Source organism: Dama dama, chromosome 9, assembly GCF_033118175.1.
Source record: "Dama dama isolate Ldn47 chromosome 9, ASM3311817v1, whole genome shotgun sequence".
NCBI classification, from domain to species: Eukaryota; Metazoa; Chordata; class Mammalia; order Artiodactyla; family Cervidae; genus Dama; species Dama dama.
In genome coordinates this window covers 8,990,923-9,004,547 of record NC_083689.1, presented here as the reverse complement: position 1 = coordinate 9,004,547, position 13,625 = coordinate 8,990,923, and the positions used below count along the sequence as shown (strand labels likewise).

At 56.2% G+C, this 13,625-nt stretch overlaps 1 protein-coding gene and 1 non-coding gene across 7 annotated transcripts in view; both read left to right on the top strand.

Annotated features, from left to right (window-relative positions):
- CRTC1 (CREB regulated transcription coactivator 1) overlaps positions 1-13,625 on the top strand; it is an 87,194-nt gene that overhangs the window by 55,873 nt on the left and 17,696 nt on the right. For all 6 annotated transcript variants that reach the window (XM_061149788.1, XM_061149787.1, XM_061149790.1 and 3 more), the window contains 5 exons: positions 449-510; positions 2,651-2,745; positions 4,722-4,807; positions 8,077-8,117; positions 8,570-8,790. In XM_061149788.1, coding sequence (XP_061005771.1) covers positions 449-510; positions 2,651-2,745; positions 4,722-4,807; positions 8,077-8,117; positions 8,570-8,790 — 505 coding nt within the window. The remainder of the gene's footprint in view (positions 1-448; positions 511-2,650; positions 2,746-4,721; positions 4,808-8,076; positions 8,118-8,569; positions 8,791-13,625) is intronic.
- LOC133063001 (U6 spliceosomal RNA) lies at positions 5,168-5,270 on the top strand. Its single transcript, XR_009694317.1, has one exon. It is a non-coding gene; the product is annotated as a U6 spliceosomal RNA (small nuclear RNA).

Sequence of the window (13,625 nt, the reverse complement as noted above, 5' to 3'; positions counted from 1 at the left end):
AGCCCAGCTCTCGAGTACAGAGAAGGCTGTTCTTTCCTGCCTCTTGTTTCCACGGGCTGGGGGAGCCTGAGCAGCTGGGCCCCAGACCGAGCTCTCGGGGCCCCGGGAGCCACCCCGTCAGCCCAGAATTAAGAGTCAAGGCCGGGGTCAGCTGAACTAGACTCCCTGCAGCCCCCCCGCCCCCACGGGCCCCCGTTTCACGGCTGAGGCCTCTCTTGGAAGGGGTGCAGCCCGCACGTGCGCTTGCAGGGGGTGAGTGCTGAGTGCTAGGTGGACGGGGCTGCACCCTGGGGGCTGCTCGCAGCCAGGCAGGAAAGGCCCCCCGCCCCGAGGCCCCAGCTGTTCGCAGCCTCCCAGCAGCCTGGCTCCTCGGGCTGGCCCACGCAGGGTTCCTGGGGCTCGGGGAGGGCCTGAGCCAGCCGCACCAGCCCCCTTAACTCACACGCACGTGGACAGCTGCCCATACGGCACCGTGTACCTCTCGCCACCTGCGGACACCAGCTGGAGAAGGTCAGTGACCCGGAACCAACCCCCAGCCCTCTCACTGGAAACAAAGCCGTACTTCCATCGTGGTCGTGCTTCGAAAACCAGGATGTAGTCCCTTAAAAATGGCAAAACTTAGAAGCATCCAGAAGTTTCTAGAAATCAGCTCTGTCCCTGTAACAATGAGGTCACAGTTTTGGGGTCTTCCAGGGATTTTTTTTTTTTTTTTTCCTTTCTCTGATTTATGACTGTGTTTTTTCTTTTCTTTTTAACCAAAGTTGGGATTGTATGGAATATTCGGTGTCGTCACTTGCTTTATTTCATTTAATGTGCTATTAGATTGTTTCCCACATTCCCAAAAAGCCATAGAAAACGTGACTGGGAAAGTATTATATATTACCAGAAAATTAGGGAGATGTAGAAATACATGTAGAAGATTAAAAAAAAACCATAATGTCATCATCTGCTGTGGCTGCTGCTAAGTCGCCTCAGTTGTGTCCGACTCTGTGTGACCCCATAGACGGCAGCCCACCAGGCTCCCCCGTCCCTGGGATTCTCCAGGCAAGAACAATGGAGTGGGTTGCCATTTCCTTCTCCAATGCCCGAAAGTGAAAAGTGAAAGTGAAGTCGCTCAGTCGTGTCCGACTCTTCGGCGACCCCATGGACTGCAGCCTATCAGGCTCCTCCATCCATGGGATTTTCCAGGCAAGGGTACTGGACTGGAGTGCCATTGCCTTCTCCAAATGTCATCATCTAGGAAGATATAAAATAGCAGCAACAATATAGCTAAACAAATAGCTGCAGTAACACAGCTGATAGCTTCACGCCAGTGTTAATGTACTTGCTGCTTCCCAGGTGGCGCTAGTGATAACCTGCCTGCCGGTGCTGGGGACGCATGAGACGCAGGTTGGATCCCTGGATCAGGAAGATCCCCCGGAGGAGGGCATGGCAACCCACTCCACTGTTCTTGCTTGGAGAATCCCCACGGACAGGGGAGCCTGGCGGATACAGTCCATGGGGTCGCACAGAGTCAGACAGGACTGAAGCTACTTAGCACATACGCTTGTCCACACACGTGAATATACTTTAATGACACAGGCGTGTACACTTAAAAGTGGTTAAAAAGGCAAACTTTATTTTAGCACACATACACAGAAAAATATGTGTAGGTGATTTCAGTAAACAGAGATCAAAAGTAAGCAAGCTGTTAAAAAAAACCCACAAAATATATATAATTGAGTAACACAGTATAATGCCCACCAAGCACGTATTCATAGCCCAGGTCCTATTTCAACCATCACACACATTAACACATTATTGACCAGGGGATTTTTGCAGAAACGAATGACTGTGGCATTGATAACATCTCCAGTCAATAATGTGTCAACTCATGTAAGACCCATAGAACTATAGAGTTGGGGCTGTTATTCTCCCCATTTTTAGGCATAAGAGCACAGAGGGGTGGGAACACTTGCTCAGGGACACACAGCTGGTGGAGGGGGGCCAGGATCTCCCAGCCCCTCATTGCTCATCCAGCCCCAGGCTCAGAGACAGCCCGGCCCTTTGTCATCTAATCTTGTCCCTGAACTAGGTTTCCTCCACGTCACTCTCAGCATCCGGGACGTTCCTGTCCGGGCGCACATGGCTCTTACTCTCCTCCCCACGCTGGCTGTGCAGCTGGTCCTGCCCTTGGTGGGTCTGCCCAGCTTCCCAAGGCTGCCTCTGGTTTCTTAGGCGGCCTCCCTACAGGCATCTGCAGCTCGGGGCATATTGTGTCATTGGGGCAGAGACTGGAGCCTCTCCTGGGTGCTGGGCGGCATTGGGTTGGTTGGAGCAAGACCTTCCTTGGCTTATTTGTCACTGGTGGGGGCCTCCATGAGGCCGCAGTGGGACTGGCAGGCCCGCTGTCTTCAGGGCTTCAGCTGGAAGGCACCACCCTTTGCGTGAAGCTGAGACGCCCATCCAAGGGGCAGGGACGGGCAGGGGCTTTGCAGGCGAAAACCATGGTCACTGTTGTGGTTCTTTAGGGTTTTACTCAGGTCGCAGCTCACAAAAATGTCCCATAACTGTCACCGTCTTCTGTCATGTGGGTCCCAGATGTAGTGGAGTCAAGATATCCCTTTGTCCCCTTTGGGGCTGAGGCTCACTGTTTCTCTCCTCTTCCCAGGACCAATTCTGACTCCGCCCTGCACCAGAGCACAATGACGCCCACCCAGCCAGAGCCCTTTACGGGTGGGTCCCAGGATGCGCACCAGAAAAGAGGTATCGGCAGAGCCCATGGGCACCTTTCCTAGGGTCAGGCAAGTCCAGTAGGTGGCCACTGTGCCCTCAGGGGCCACAGACCTGAGAAGGAAGACTCAGCAAGTGCTGTATAACGAGGAGTTCAGAGAAACTTTCAGAGATGGCACTGCTTGAGCTGGATTTTGAGGGATGAGTAGGGGTTTTCTGGGCAGAGAAAACAGTCCCTGTGAACTCACACTGGCTTCTGTTGATGGACTCAGGGTAAGACCTCACAGTCTAAGGGGCCTTGCAGATGCTTTCAAATGTTGGGAGCAGCAAACCCAAGCAGAAGGGGCTTTTATCAGCTCATGACCAGCAGTTGGGGCTAGATGTTCATCTTCAGGGACCATTCAATCCCTGGCTTCACACTGGATCATTTCCCGGCTCTGATGCTCAGAACCCACTTGGTCCCTAAGGTCCATCCTGAAACAGTGAGTGGAAGAGAGGCCAGTTGTCCCCTAACTCTTGTCCAGAGCCTCCTTTATAGCTGGGTCATGCACACACCTCTGTAGCTGGGGCAGATCTGTACCCAGGCCCCGGTCCCTCCTTGGAGCCAGGTGTGGAGGCAGTGTCCTTGGGACCTTCCAGGAAGGTACACGGCATCTTAAAAACTGGGGCAGCGACACCCAGCGAGGGCAGTGTGATGCTGTGAGGCCAGCCCTCGAAACCCACGTGGGCCTGACTTGCTCCAGGACCCTGAAACCAGAGAATGAATCATGTATGCTGATGTCCAGGTGCTTCCCACTTTTCTGGTAGCATTTCACTGTGGGAGTATGTGAACATACCGGGGAGATTCTGCTGAAGGAAGGAGGATGGGCAACCAGAACTTCACTGCTTGGCTGGCAGGCACCCTCCCCGTGTGATCTGTCCAGCTCACTGGGCACCAGCAGCGAGATCGAGGAAGGGAATGTCTCCATAATAAAGTGAGGATTCCAAACTCCTGGGTGGATGAGAGTGCATCTGTCACTTCCCTCCTGCTCCTGGTGCTGGAGGGAGCTTAGAGAGCACTGTCCACCCTGAGGGAGGTCCCCTGCAGAAGCTTGGGCTTTTGGCATGGGCAAGTGGACTTCACCCTCCCAGGGACTCTTTGTGACCCCTGGCAACTCTGAGTCCTGTTGGCCTTGGGGTCAGGGGCGGGAAATACATCACCTCTCCCGTTCCTCTAGGAGGGGCCCAGGCAGTAACAAAGTCTAGGATTAGCCTGGTTGTCCTCCCATCCCCTCGTCTAGGTTTTGAGAAGGAGAAATTCACCCATCTGGCTATGTTCCTAATTTTGCTATTCCAGGTGAAAAACAGCCTTCAACAGGCATAAAGAAATTGGATCTCATAAAGTGTTTACTCTCTCCTTACCTGAAAGGTTTAAGGAAAGGTGCTTCAGGTACAGCTGGCTCCAGGGCCTCGAGAGATGCCATCTCGTTCCTTTCTCCCCTCCTTTCCTCCCTGGGACTGGTTAGCACTGCAGGTCATTCATGGGGCCATAGCTGCCATGGGTGGATGGACCTCAGCCTCTGTTGAGCTCTGTGGCTTGGTGCCAAGACCCCAGGAGGGACCCAGCCTCTGGGTGCTAACAGCCCAGAAGAGGAGACAGGTGTCCACAGGGCTGCAGGTGACGCTCATGGGGCAAGACAGCCACTCCTGGGAGAGATGCTTGGCGGTCTTCTGCAGCTCGAGGCCTGTGAGGCGGCCCTGTGAGAGCCAGCAGCCACACACTCCCTGAGCTCCAGAGCTTTCATTTTCATTTCTCTTTAAATCACAGGTCCTCTGTTTTGTTTTTTTTTTTTTTTTTTTTACCTTTCTTTTAAAAAATGAAGCTCTTTTGTTTTTTAGTACAATCCCCAGAAGTTACTGTTGGGGCAGTTACAGTCATATCACGGTTGTGGCTCTGTGTCAGGGACCACCTGGTACCACTGCAAGGCTGCAAAGATCCCTTTTCTGCTTCTCCTCCAACCCCACCCCAGTCTTACTGTTAACAGTCCCGGGTATGGAGGAGACCGCATCAGAGACGGACAAGAATCTTTCCAAGCAAGGATGGGACACCAAGAAGGTAAGAGCCTAAGCGCTTTTGAAAGTGGTTTTCCTTCTTGATCTTTTAAAATCTTTTTAGAAGCACAACCCAAGTGAAGATGGTGAAATAGCATGTTGGGAGAACATCTCCTTTCCTGAAACGTGAACTTCATTCTTTTTTTTTTTTTTTAATTTGTTTTTTTTTTTGCTTCCTAGGATGCAGGATCTTAGTTCCCCAACCAAGGATTGAACCCAGGCCCTTGGCAGTGAGAGCCCAAAGTCCTAAGCACTGGACTGCCAGGGAATTCCCCAAACCTCATTTAGCTTTAACCAGTTAGGCCTTGAATACTAACGGCAGGCCTGTTAACACTGGGAAAAACCACGTAAAGAATTAAAATCCATGTTCACTTTGACAGCATGTTTTTTTTGGAATAATGCAAAGAAGATTAACATGGCTCCTATGCAGGGGTGACAGGCAGATTCATGAAGCATTCCATGTTTTTACATGTACTGATGAACGTTAACTATTAACTAGACTTATGGTGATCACTGCAGTATATACAAATATAGAATCATCACATTGTACACCTAAAGCTAATATTATATGCCAATTATATCTCAATTAAAAAAGAGATTGAAGCCAGGGAGGTTAAGTGATGTGTGCAAGGTTGTGAAGATACTTTGGGTTTAGAACCTACACTACCTAATTCTTAGCCTGTGGTCATTCTACTAACCCACAGTGTTGGGTAATTTTCATCATTTATCTTCCTCTTTAAACATAAACTTCCATTTATTTGCACAATAATTGGAGCTTTTATTGCAGTACAGAGTCTGCTTGGAATTCCCAGTTGGCTTGAGATTTCTGTATTATTTCTAGATCCAGAAACAAATTTCTCAGTTCCAGCCTACAAAAAGATCTGGTGATAAGATAATTTGTGCCATGAATAGATTTCAAAGAATTTGAATAGAACAAAAATGCATTTAACACTAAAGCAATTTTGAATGTAAAAAAAAAAAAGAATTGACACCTATTGCTGGTCAAGTTGCAGGGAAAGGGGCAGCAACTCAGATCGCTCATTCCCTTCAGGAGCTCGGAGGGAGATGATGAAGCGGACAGCACTATGCTCATTAAGGCGTGTGTTCAGAGCTTTTGGAATCAACTGAAAACAACCTGAATGTTTGACAGTAGGGGATTTATAAGGAAATTGTCCTCAGTCCCTCATGTGGAAAGCTGTGTGTGTGTGAGTTGGGATCTCTGAAGGAATTTTAAAGGCATGAGAGACTTGTGAGAAAACTGGTACATAGAAAGAGCAGGATAAAGCTGTTTAGAAAGGCACAAGACACAGAGAGATGCAGATCCCTGGGTGTGCTGGACCAGGCCCTGGGGGAGATGCACGTGCAGGTTTGGCCAGCACTCTTGACCCGGTCCGCATGTTCCAGTTTTGCCCGAGGAATACATGTCATTTTCATACTCAGTAAAAACCTTTAAAACTCTTAACCTAGAGGAAAAAGTAACTGAAATGTCTAGTTGCAGAGAGGTGCATCAGTAGGAGAACAGGGTCCCTACCACCTGCCCAAAATGTGCTGCTGCTGTAAAGCCAGAGAAGATGGCAAGTATCACGACTGGGGAGGAAAGGAGCCCCAGCATCAGTGGGAGTGAGAAGAGGGTGGCAGAGCCCAGCATCTGGGCGAGACTCCTTTTGACTGCCGCTTGAAACCAAAGGATACATCTGTGAGGATGTCAGTAAAGGAATTCCTGTGGATTCGTTGGGGGTGGGACGGGGGATGATGGGTGAATTCTTCGTACTGTTTAGAAATCCATTAGGATCCCATAACATCCATGGAATGCGTTTGAAAAGACTCTTTAGAAAAAGTCATTGTCAAAGCGCTTTGCAAAAAATAATCTGGTAATGAAGCGAGTGTTTACTCACGGAATTAAGGAGCCTATGGCCAAGTAGAAACCCGTTCCTCCAGCATTCCCTGCAGGGGCTAAATGCCTGGTGGTCACATGCCACCCCTTGGGTGCCCCAATCACTGCCAGGTGGGCCTTCCCTCCTCCCCACCCCCCAGCTCACTGGCTGTGTACATGGAAGGCAGGCCTAGCCTTCTGCCAGTGTGCCCACGTTCTTGTCTGATAATCTTGAGAGAATACCAGGAGTGTCTGCCCGAGGGCCCGGGAGGCAGAGACGAGTAGGGAGCATGACTCAGCCGAGCCCTCTGCTGGCATGTGAGGTTCTGCCCAGTCATGTCTGCTGCCCGCGGAAGAGAGTTCCTTCTTTGTCCTTGGACGAGAGTCTAGGGACCCTGCCTGGAGCCTGTGGTTCTTGGATGGCGACAGTGTCCTGGGTTCACGGAAGAGGAAGCAGAGTTTCCCTGGGGCTGGTCTGCAGGGCAGCCACGGTGTCTGTCCCCGGGCAGCGTGGGGCAGGGAGCACAGCAGCCCCAGGGTTCCCTTGGGAATCACAGCTCAGGCCCCCGCGCCATTGGAAGGCAGGCCAGCAGGGGGCATGGCCAGCATCTTCTGTGTTATCTGTGGCATCTGGCTTGAGCCTCCTGAGGCTTCTCCATGTGAGGTTCTTCCTTGCCGTGGACAGAGGGACTCTGAGCAGCGGGAGCCTCTGCCTCCAGGGCCCCGCCTGCTTTGATTCAGGAGTGACGTAGGGTGTTAGCCTCCAGGCACCTGGGTGGGTTTTCAGTGGTCCTGTCCCCCAGCTGGCTGCCAACAGCCATGGTACAGCCCCAGGGGATTTGGATGTGAAGAGTGTGCAGGCTTCCTCTACTTCCCCAATGCCTGCTCTGATGGGACCACACCACCCCTAGTCCATGCCCATCTTACCAGGTAGAGTGAAGCCGGGAGGGAGCTGTAGGAAAACCATCTCCACACAGTTCTTGGTTTTGCCCCTGGGTGTGTCTGGGGCAGCCCCTCCTCCTATCCTTTGGGGCCACATTTCCTTTATCTGCACCTAGACTGTATTTTTTTTTTAATTTGTTGAATTTTGGCTGTGCTGGGTCTTGGTCGCTGCATGCAGGCTTCTCGCTGCAATAGCTTCTCTTGTTGCACGGCATAGGCTCCAGGGCTCGTGGGCTTAGTTGCCCCATGGCTTGTGGGATCTTAGTTTCCAGACCAGGGATCGAACCTGTGTCCCCTGCATTGCCACTGGATTGTTAACCACTGGACCACTAGGGAAGTCCCAATAAACTCAGTTCTTGTTGGGTACTTCTTAGCCCTTGTAGGGAGGTCAGCCATACTGTGAGGGGGTGCAGTGCATGTGAGGAGGCCGGCTCAGACTCTGCTGTCTTCTCTTTCAGACGGGGCCCAGGCCCAAGTCCTGCGAGGTTCCTGGAATCAAGTAAGTCTCAGCAGGGCCCACCCTGTGTGCCCAAGGCCACCAAGGGCTGCTTGGACAGCCCCAGGTCTTCCCATCCACTCATGAGGCCACGCACCCAGATAAGAAGGGCTCTGTGCCACTGGCGGCCACCCAGCAAGACCCACGCTGGGGGACACGCCTGCCCCTTCCTGCCTGAGATGACAGAGCCCCTTCCCCAGCCCCATACCCCGTTCCTGGCCAGTGGGAAGCCCCTCCCCCAAGCCCGAGCCGCCAGCCGCTTCCTGTTTGTACTGGAGGTGCTGGGAGCTTTCTCCAGCAGAGCAGCGCCTCACTCTGGGGTGTCATTTTGCACCTGCTGGTTTATTTTTTTGCAGCCAGCCTTCTCCTGCCCCCACCACAGCTTCTGGGGGAGAACAGGCCAGCTGCCGTCCTGAGAGCTCACCTCCCCCTCTGTCTGGCCTTTCCCCCCCCAGCATCTTTCCATCCGCCGACCAGGAAAACACTACAGCCCTGATCCCCGCCACCCACAACACGGGGGGCTCCCTGCCTGACCTGACCAACATCCACTTCCCCTCCCCCCTCCCGACCCCCCTGGACCCCGAGGAGCCCACCTTCCCTGCGCTGAGCAGCTCCAGCAGCACCGGCAACCTGGCGGCCAACCTGACGCACCTGGGCATCGGTGCCGCCGGCCAGGGTAAGCCGGGCCAGGTGGGGGGGCGCCACTGCCCGCCAGGGTAAGCCGGGCCGTGGTGGGGGGGCGCCGCTGCCGTGTGTGAGTGTGAGTATGTGTGTGAGTGTGTGTGAGTGTGAGTGAGGGCTGAGCAAGGGCACCGCTGCCCGTGTGCATGTGTGTGAGTGAGTGTGAGTGTGTGCGTGTGTGTGTGAGGGCTGAGCAAGGGCGCTGCTGCCTGCCAGGGTAAGCTGGGCCGGGTGGAGGGGCGCCGCTGCCTCTGTGGGTGTGTGTGTGAGTGTGAGTGTGTGAGTGTGAGTGAGGGCTGAGCAAGGGCGCCGCAGCCCGCCAGGGTAAGCCGGGCCGGGTCGAGGGGCGCCGCTGCCTCTGTGTGTGTGTGTGTGAGTGTGTGTGAGAGTGTGAGTGTGAGTGAGGGCTGAGCAAGGGCACCACTTCCCCAACAGGGCTCTGCCCTCGTGAGGATGACATGTGCGCGCACGTGTGTGTGTGTGTGTGTGTGTGTGTGTGTGTGTGTGTGTGTGTGTGTGTGAATGAGGGCTGAGCAAGGGCATATCCCCAGGGCACCAGGGTGGAGGGCAGAGTCCTCCATGGGGATTTGGGGTTGCCAGGTCAACCCAAGGGGAAGGGCATCTCGGCAGAGGCCAGGGTCTGGGAAGGCACATGCCCCCAGGGCTTGGACCACGGTTCTTAGGGGGGGTTGGAGGCTTCAGGGAGTTGGGGTGGGCCAGGCTTTCCCCATGCACCCCTCTCATCGAGGGACAGGCCTGATCTGTTCTTCATCCCGCCCCACCCACTTCCCGCCCCCTTCTCACCTCCCTCCCCCGTCCCCGTGCCCCACTGTGACTGGCAGCTGAGGACACTCCAGCCCGGCTGCCTCCCCATACTGTACAGCCATCCGTCCCTGGGGACATGTCACGGTCCCAGTGTCCCAGGAACCCCCAGTACCACCCTGGCCCTGTTGCTCCTGAGGACTTCCGGCGGCACCATCCCCCCGTGACTTAGGCAGGGGCCCTGGAGGTGTCCTCCTGACCCCAGTCTCTCCCTGCCGTGACCCCACGTGCTGGGTCCCCCCACCCATCCCCCCACCCAGAGTGGCTGTCACCTCACCACCCTCCTTTGGCCAGGCCCTTGCACAGATCTTCAGTCTCCTCCTAGAGGAAGCTTCAGGCCCTGGGAGCCGCTGGTCCTGCTCCCCACCCCAACTCCTCTCCAGCCAGTGAGCTTCCACAGGGCACCCTGGCATGTGCTGCCCCTCCCCCACAGACCTCCCCCTCCGGGCTCCTCACCCCGTTCCCTGCTCAGACTCCTGCCCTCCCTTCTGCAGGCTTTCTGAGCCCCTGCCCATGACCTGCCCCTTCTCACACCGAGTGGCTTTTCTGCACTTGCTGAAGTCAAGTCACTGTTCTGCTCTCAGCATCCCCTGGGCTGGGCCTCAGTCTCACACGTCCTCGCTGTGACCCCTGTACCCACGCTGACTGTCGGGGGTGTGGGCTTGCGTCCAGGGGGAAGGGGCAGTCCCCCAGCAGCCTGGTGGTGGGACAGGCAAGAGGGGCCAGGGGGACTCACATGTGTCTCCACGTGCGTTGGGACTCAGGGGTTGATAGGCACCACCTCATCATGCCCTCCTTCAGCCCTGGAGCCACAGCCTGGGCCCCCCGCTCACCTGGTCCACAGACCCAGTGCACCTCCACCCTGTGCTCCCCCTGCAGGGTGGTGCCACGTGGGCTTTTCTGAGAATCACACACTCACATTCCTATTGGCTGCAATTCCTCTGGGGAAGCCGACTGTAAAGAATGGGCAGCAGCCCCTGTGCCCCGTGGGCAGCTGTGCAGAGAGGTTTCAGGGTGAAGTGGGCCAGCCTTGGAGCCGGGTGGGGTTGGCAGTGAAGGAGAGCACGGAGCCCGCAGTCATGACTGGCTTTGATGCGGACAGGGCTGGGGCAGGTGAGGGTTGTTGAGGGCAGTGCACGCTCCCTAGGTGTTCTCGCGAAAAGCTGGCTCAGCCATCAGGCAGGAGACACTTGCCCTGGCCATGCCCCTGTCCCCCTCTTCCAGGGAAGGCCCAGAACACAAAACAAGCAGATTCAGGGCACCCCAAGCTCCTGGGCCCTCCAAGAGACCAGTGGGTGGACAGCGTCCACACTCCTGTGCAAGGCAAGAAATTGGAAGGTCGCCTCCGGGGCTGCTAGGGAGGGCCCCCCCCACGCCGAGTCACTGTTTCCTGGCCCCCGTTTTTCTCCTCACGCCTTGCAGCAGCCTCCAGAGCACCACCCCCTCTGCCGGAGGGTCCTTGGCAGCCCCGCCCCCACCCGCAGCCCCAGCCACGCACTTCCAGCCCGAGCTGAGTCTAAACAAGCACAGGAAAACAACACATGTGAAAACCATAGATGCAGGACCAAGCGCAGACCCCGAGCGGGGGCCCAGACCCCAGCCTGCCTGGCTCGGCGCATCGGCCCAGTAATGTCTGACATGTGTTCGGTTGTTTGCGAACCTGCCACTCCACGGCAGCTTGCCTGGCCAGGGCCTCGTTTTTCCGGGCGCATTTTACATCAAGCAGAGCCGCCGGCCCCTGGTACACATGGAGCCCGCCCCCTCCCCCTGCCTGCCCGTCCTGAGGCCCCCCTCTCTCCTTCCACGTTTGCTAAAGTCATTTCCCGGGCGTGGGAGGTGGGCAGGCTGGGGTCCTCCCTCGCAGCACACCTCTGGGGCCAGCCAGCCCCACACAGAGGGCTTGCATGCCGCCACCACCTGGCCTGCCCTCCCCTGGCAGCTCTCCCTGCCCGCGCTTGGCCTCCCTGCCAGCTGGCCCCACTTCTTTTCCCAGAGGTGATCCAGGTTGTCCGAAGGAATTCAGGAACAAGGCTTCCCTCGGCCCAGCCGGTGTCTCGGGGTGGTGCCTGCCCGCCTGTGAGGCCCGGAGCTCACTCTGCAGCCAGGCCGAGGATTAAAAACCTCCCTTGTGTTCAGCACAGACGTTAGAGGCGGGCAGCCTAACCGCCCAGTGTGTTTTGGCTGTCCTCCGACTGTGTGCGTGATGCTTTGAATGGACATTCAAACATGCATGTAAAAACCTGGATTTCAGGCCTCACTGGAAGAATCAGGCCCAGTGTGGTGGGCCAAGGTCCTGCAGCTCAGAGGGACTCGAGCTCTCCAGTTGGCGGCAGACCTCTCCTGGCCCTGTCGCCCCTCCAGCCCACTCACTCCTGGCATCTGCCTCTCCTGCGTATCAGTTCCCGACATCCACTCCTGATGTGGGCGGCAAGCATCCCTTGGCCTGCTGGACAAGTGAAGCGTTGGATGGTCAGAGAAGACAAGGGAGCAGCACGGGGTCCTGACTCCCAGGGTGCCCTCAGCGGGCGTCTTCCAGATGCCATCCGCCTAGGCCTCTGTCAACGGCTCCCTTGACTTTGCTGTGTTTGCAGCAGCCTGATTCTGGGCCCAGGGTCTGTGTGGAAACTGGCCCCCGGGGGCTTTGCTGCAGTGTCAGCCCTCCCTCCCACTGCCCCCCACCTCAGTGTCCAGCTGAGTGGAGCCGCCAGGGCATCCGAGGGGGAAGTGCAGGCGTGACTGGGCTTGCCCTGCACCGGTGACAGCCCCAGTGAACAGCTGCCTCGGGGTGGAGGGAAGGCTGCCTGTCATCTCCCTTCCGGAGCGTGTACTCTCGTCCACCGTTGAACCTGCCACCTCATCCGCTGGAATAAAGTTGATCTGGTGCCCTCCACGGGCTGGGCCCAGCTCCCCTGGTGAGTCAGGCAACTTCACCTGGCCTTGACTGCAAGCCAGACTCTCTTCCAAGCCTGCTCAGCGCCTCACTGGGGCCTCACGGTAAACTGGAAGAGACAAGGAAACTGAGTCTGGGGGCATCTGGCCAGCCCCCAGGGCACCCCTCCTGCTCCCAGCGTCGGGGCCTGTGCTTTCCTGGCACTGTACCTCGAGATCAGCCAGCAGGCCCCCACTGCTACCACGCTGAACCTGACCTCGCTTGGCTCCTTCACGACAGACACATCCAGGGATCAGCTTGCTGGGGGCGGGGACCAGGGGGAGGGAAGGAAGGGGCGACCTGGAGCGCTCCAGCAGGAGCTCCAGCGGGAAGAAGATAAAGTAACTGAGTTTCTAGCTCGGTCAATCTAGTGGGGTTGGTGCTGCAGTGTGGCAGATGCATGGGAGGTGGGGGAGAAGGTTGTGGATGTGTCCTGAGGGGCCAAGAGGAGATCTAGCCAAAGGAGCAGTCCTGGGGAGGGATGAGGGTGAGGAGAACGATGAGGTTCGGGAAGAAACTGCAGCGTCAGACAAGACCGACTTGGTTTTGGACCTAATCAAACGCAAGCTATTTTAGGCAGAAAGAAAAGGGAGGGGACTCTGTCTCCTGAAGCCAGGAAGTGCCAGCATGGCTGCCTCTGAGGCTCAGGTGCTGTTTCTGCTCCTCAGCTCCCTTGTGGTTACCCCTCACGCAACTCTGAACCTCCCTTCCTGGAATTCCATCAAAAGCCCCTGGGCAGGATCTCATTGGCCAGCCTGGTCGTGTGTCCATCTGGGAGCCAATCATGTGGTAGCCCAGAGGTGGGGAAGTGCTGATTGGCTGGGCCTATGGGACACGCCCCTCCTGGGTGGTTGGCAGGCTCACGGGGGAACACGTTGGCCGGCACTGGAGGTGGGAGGCCCTGCAGTGCTGGGGGACCCTCAGGTCAGGGTATTGGGGCCTCAGAGGGGGCGTCCTGGGTTTGGCGATCAGGATGTGCCTACTGGTACCTATCTGAATGAATGGACTGTACTCAGCAGTGACCCTTCGTGTGTGAGTGCCTCCTGCCCCGATGCTGGTGGCTGGCATCACACCCACCC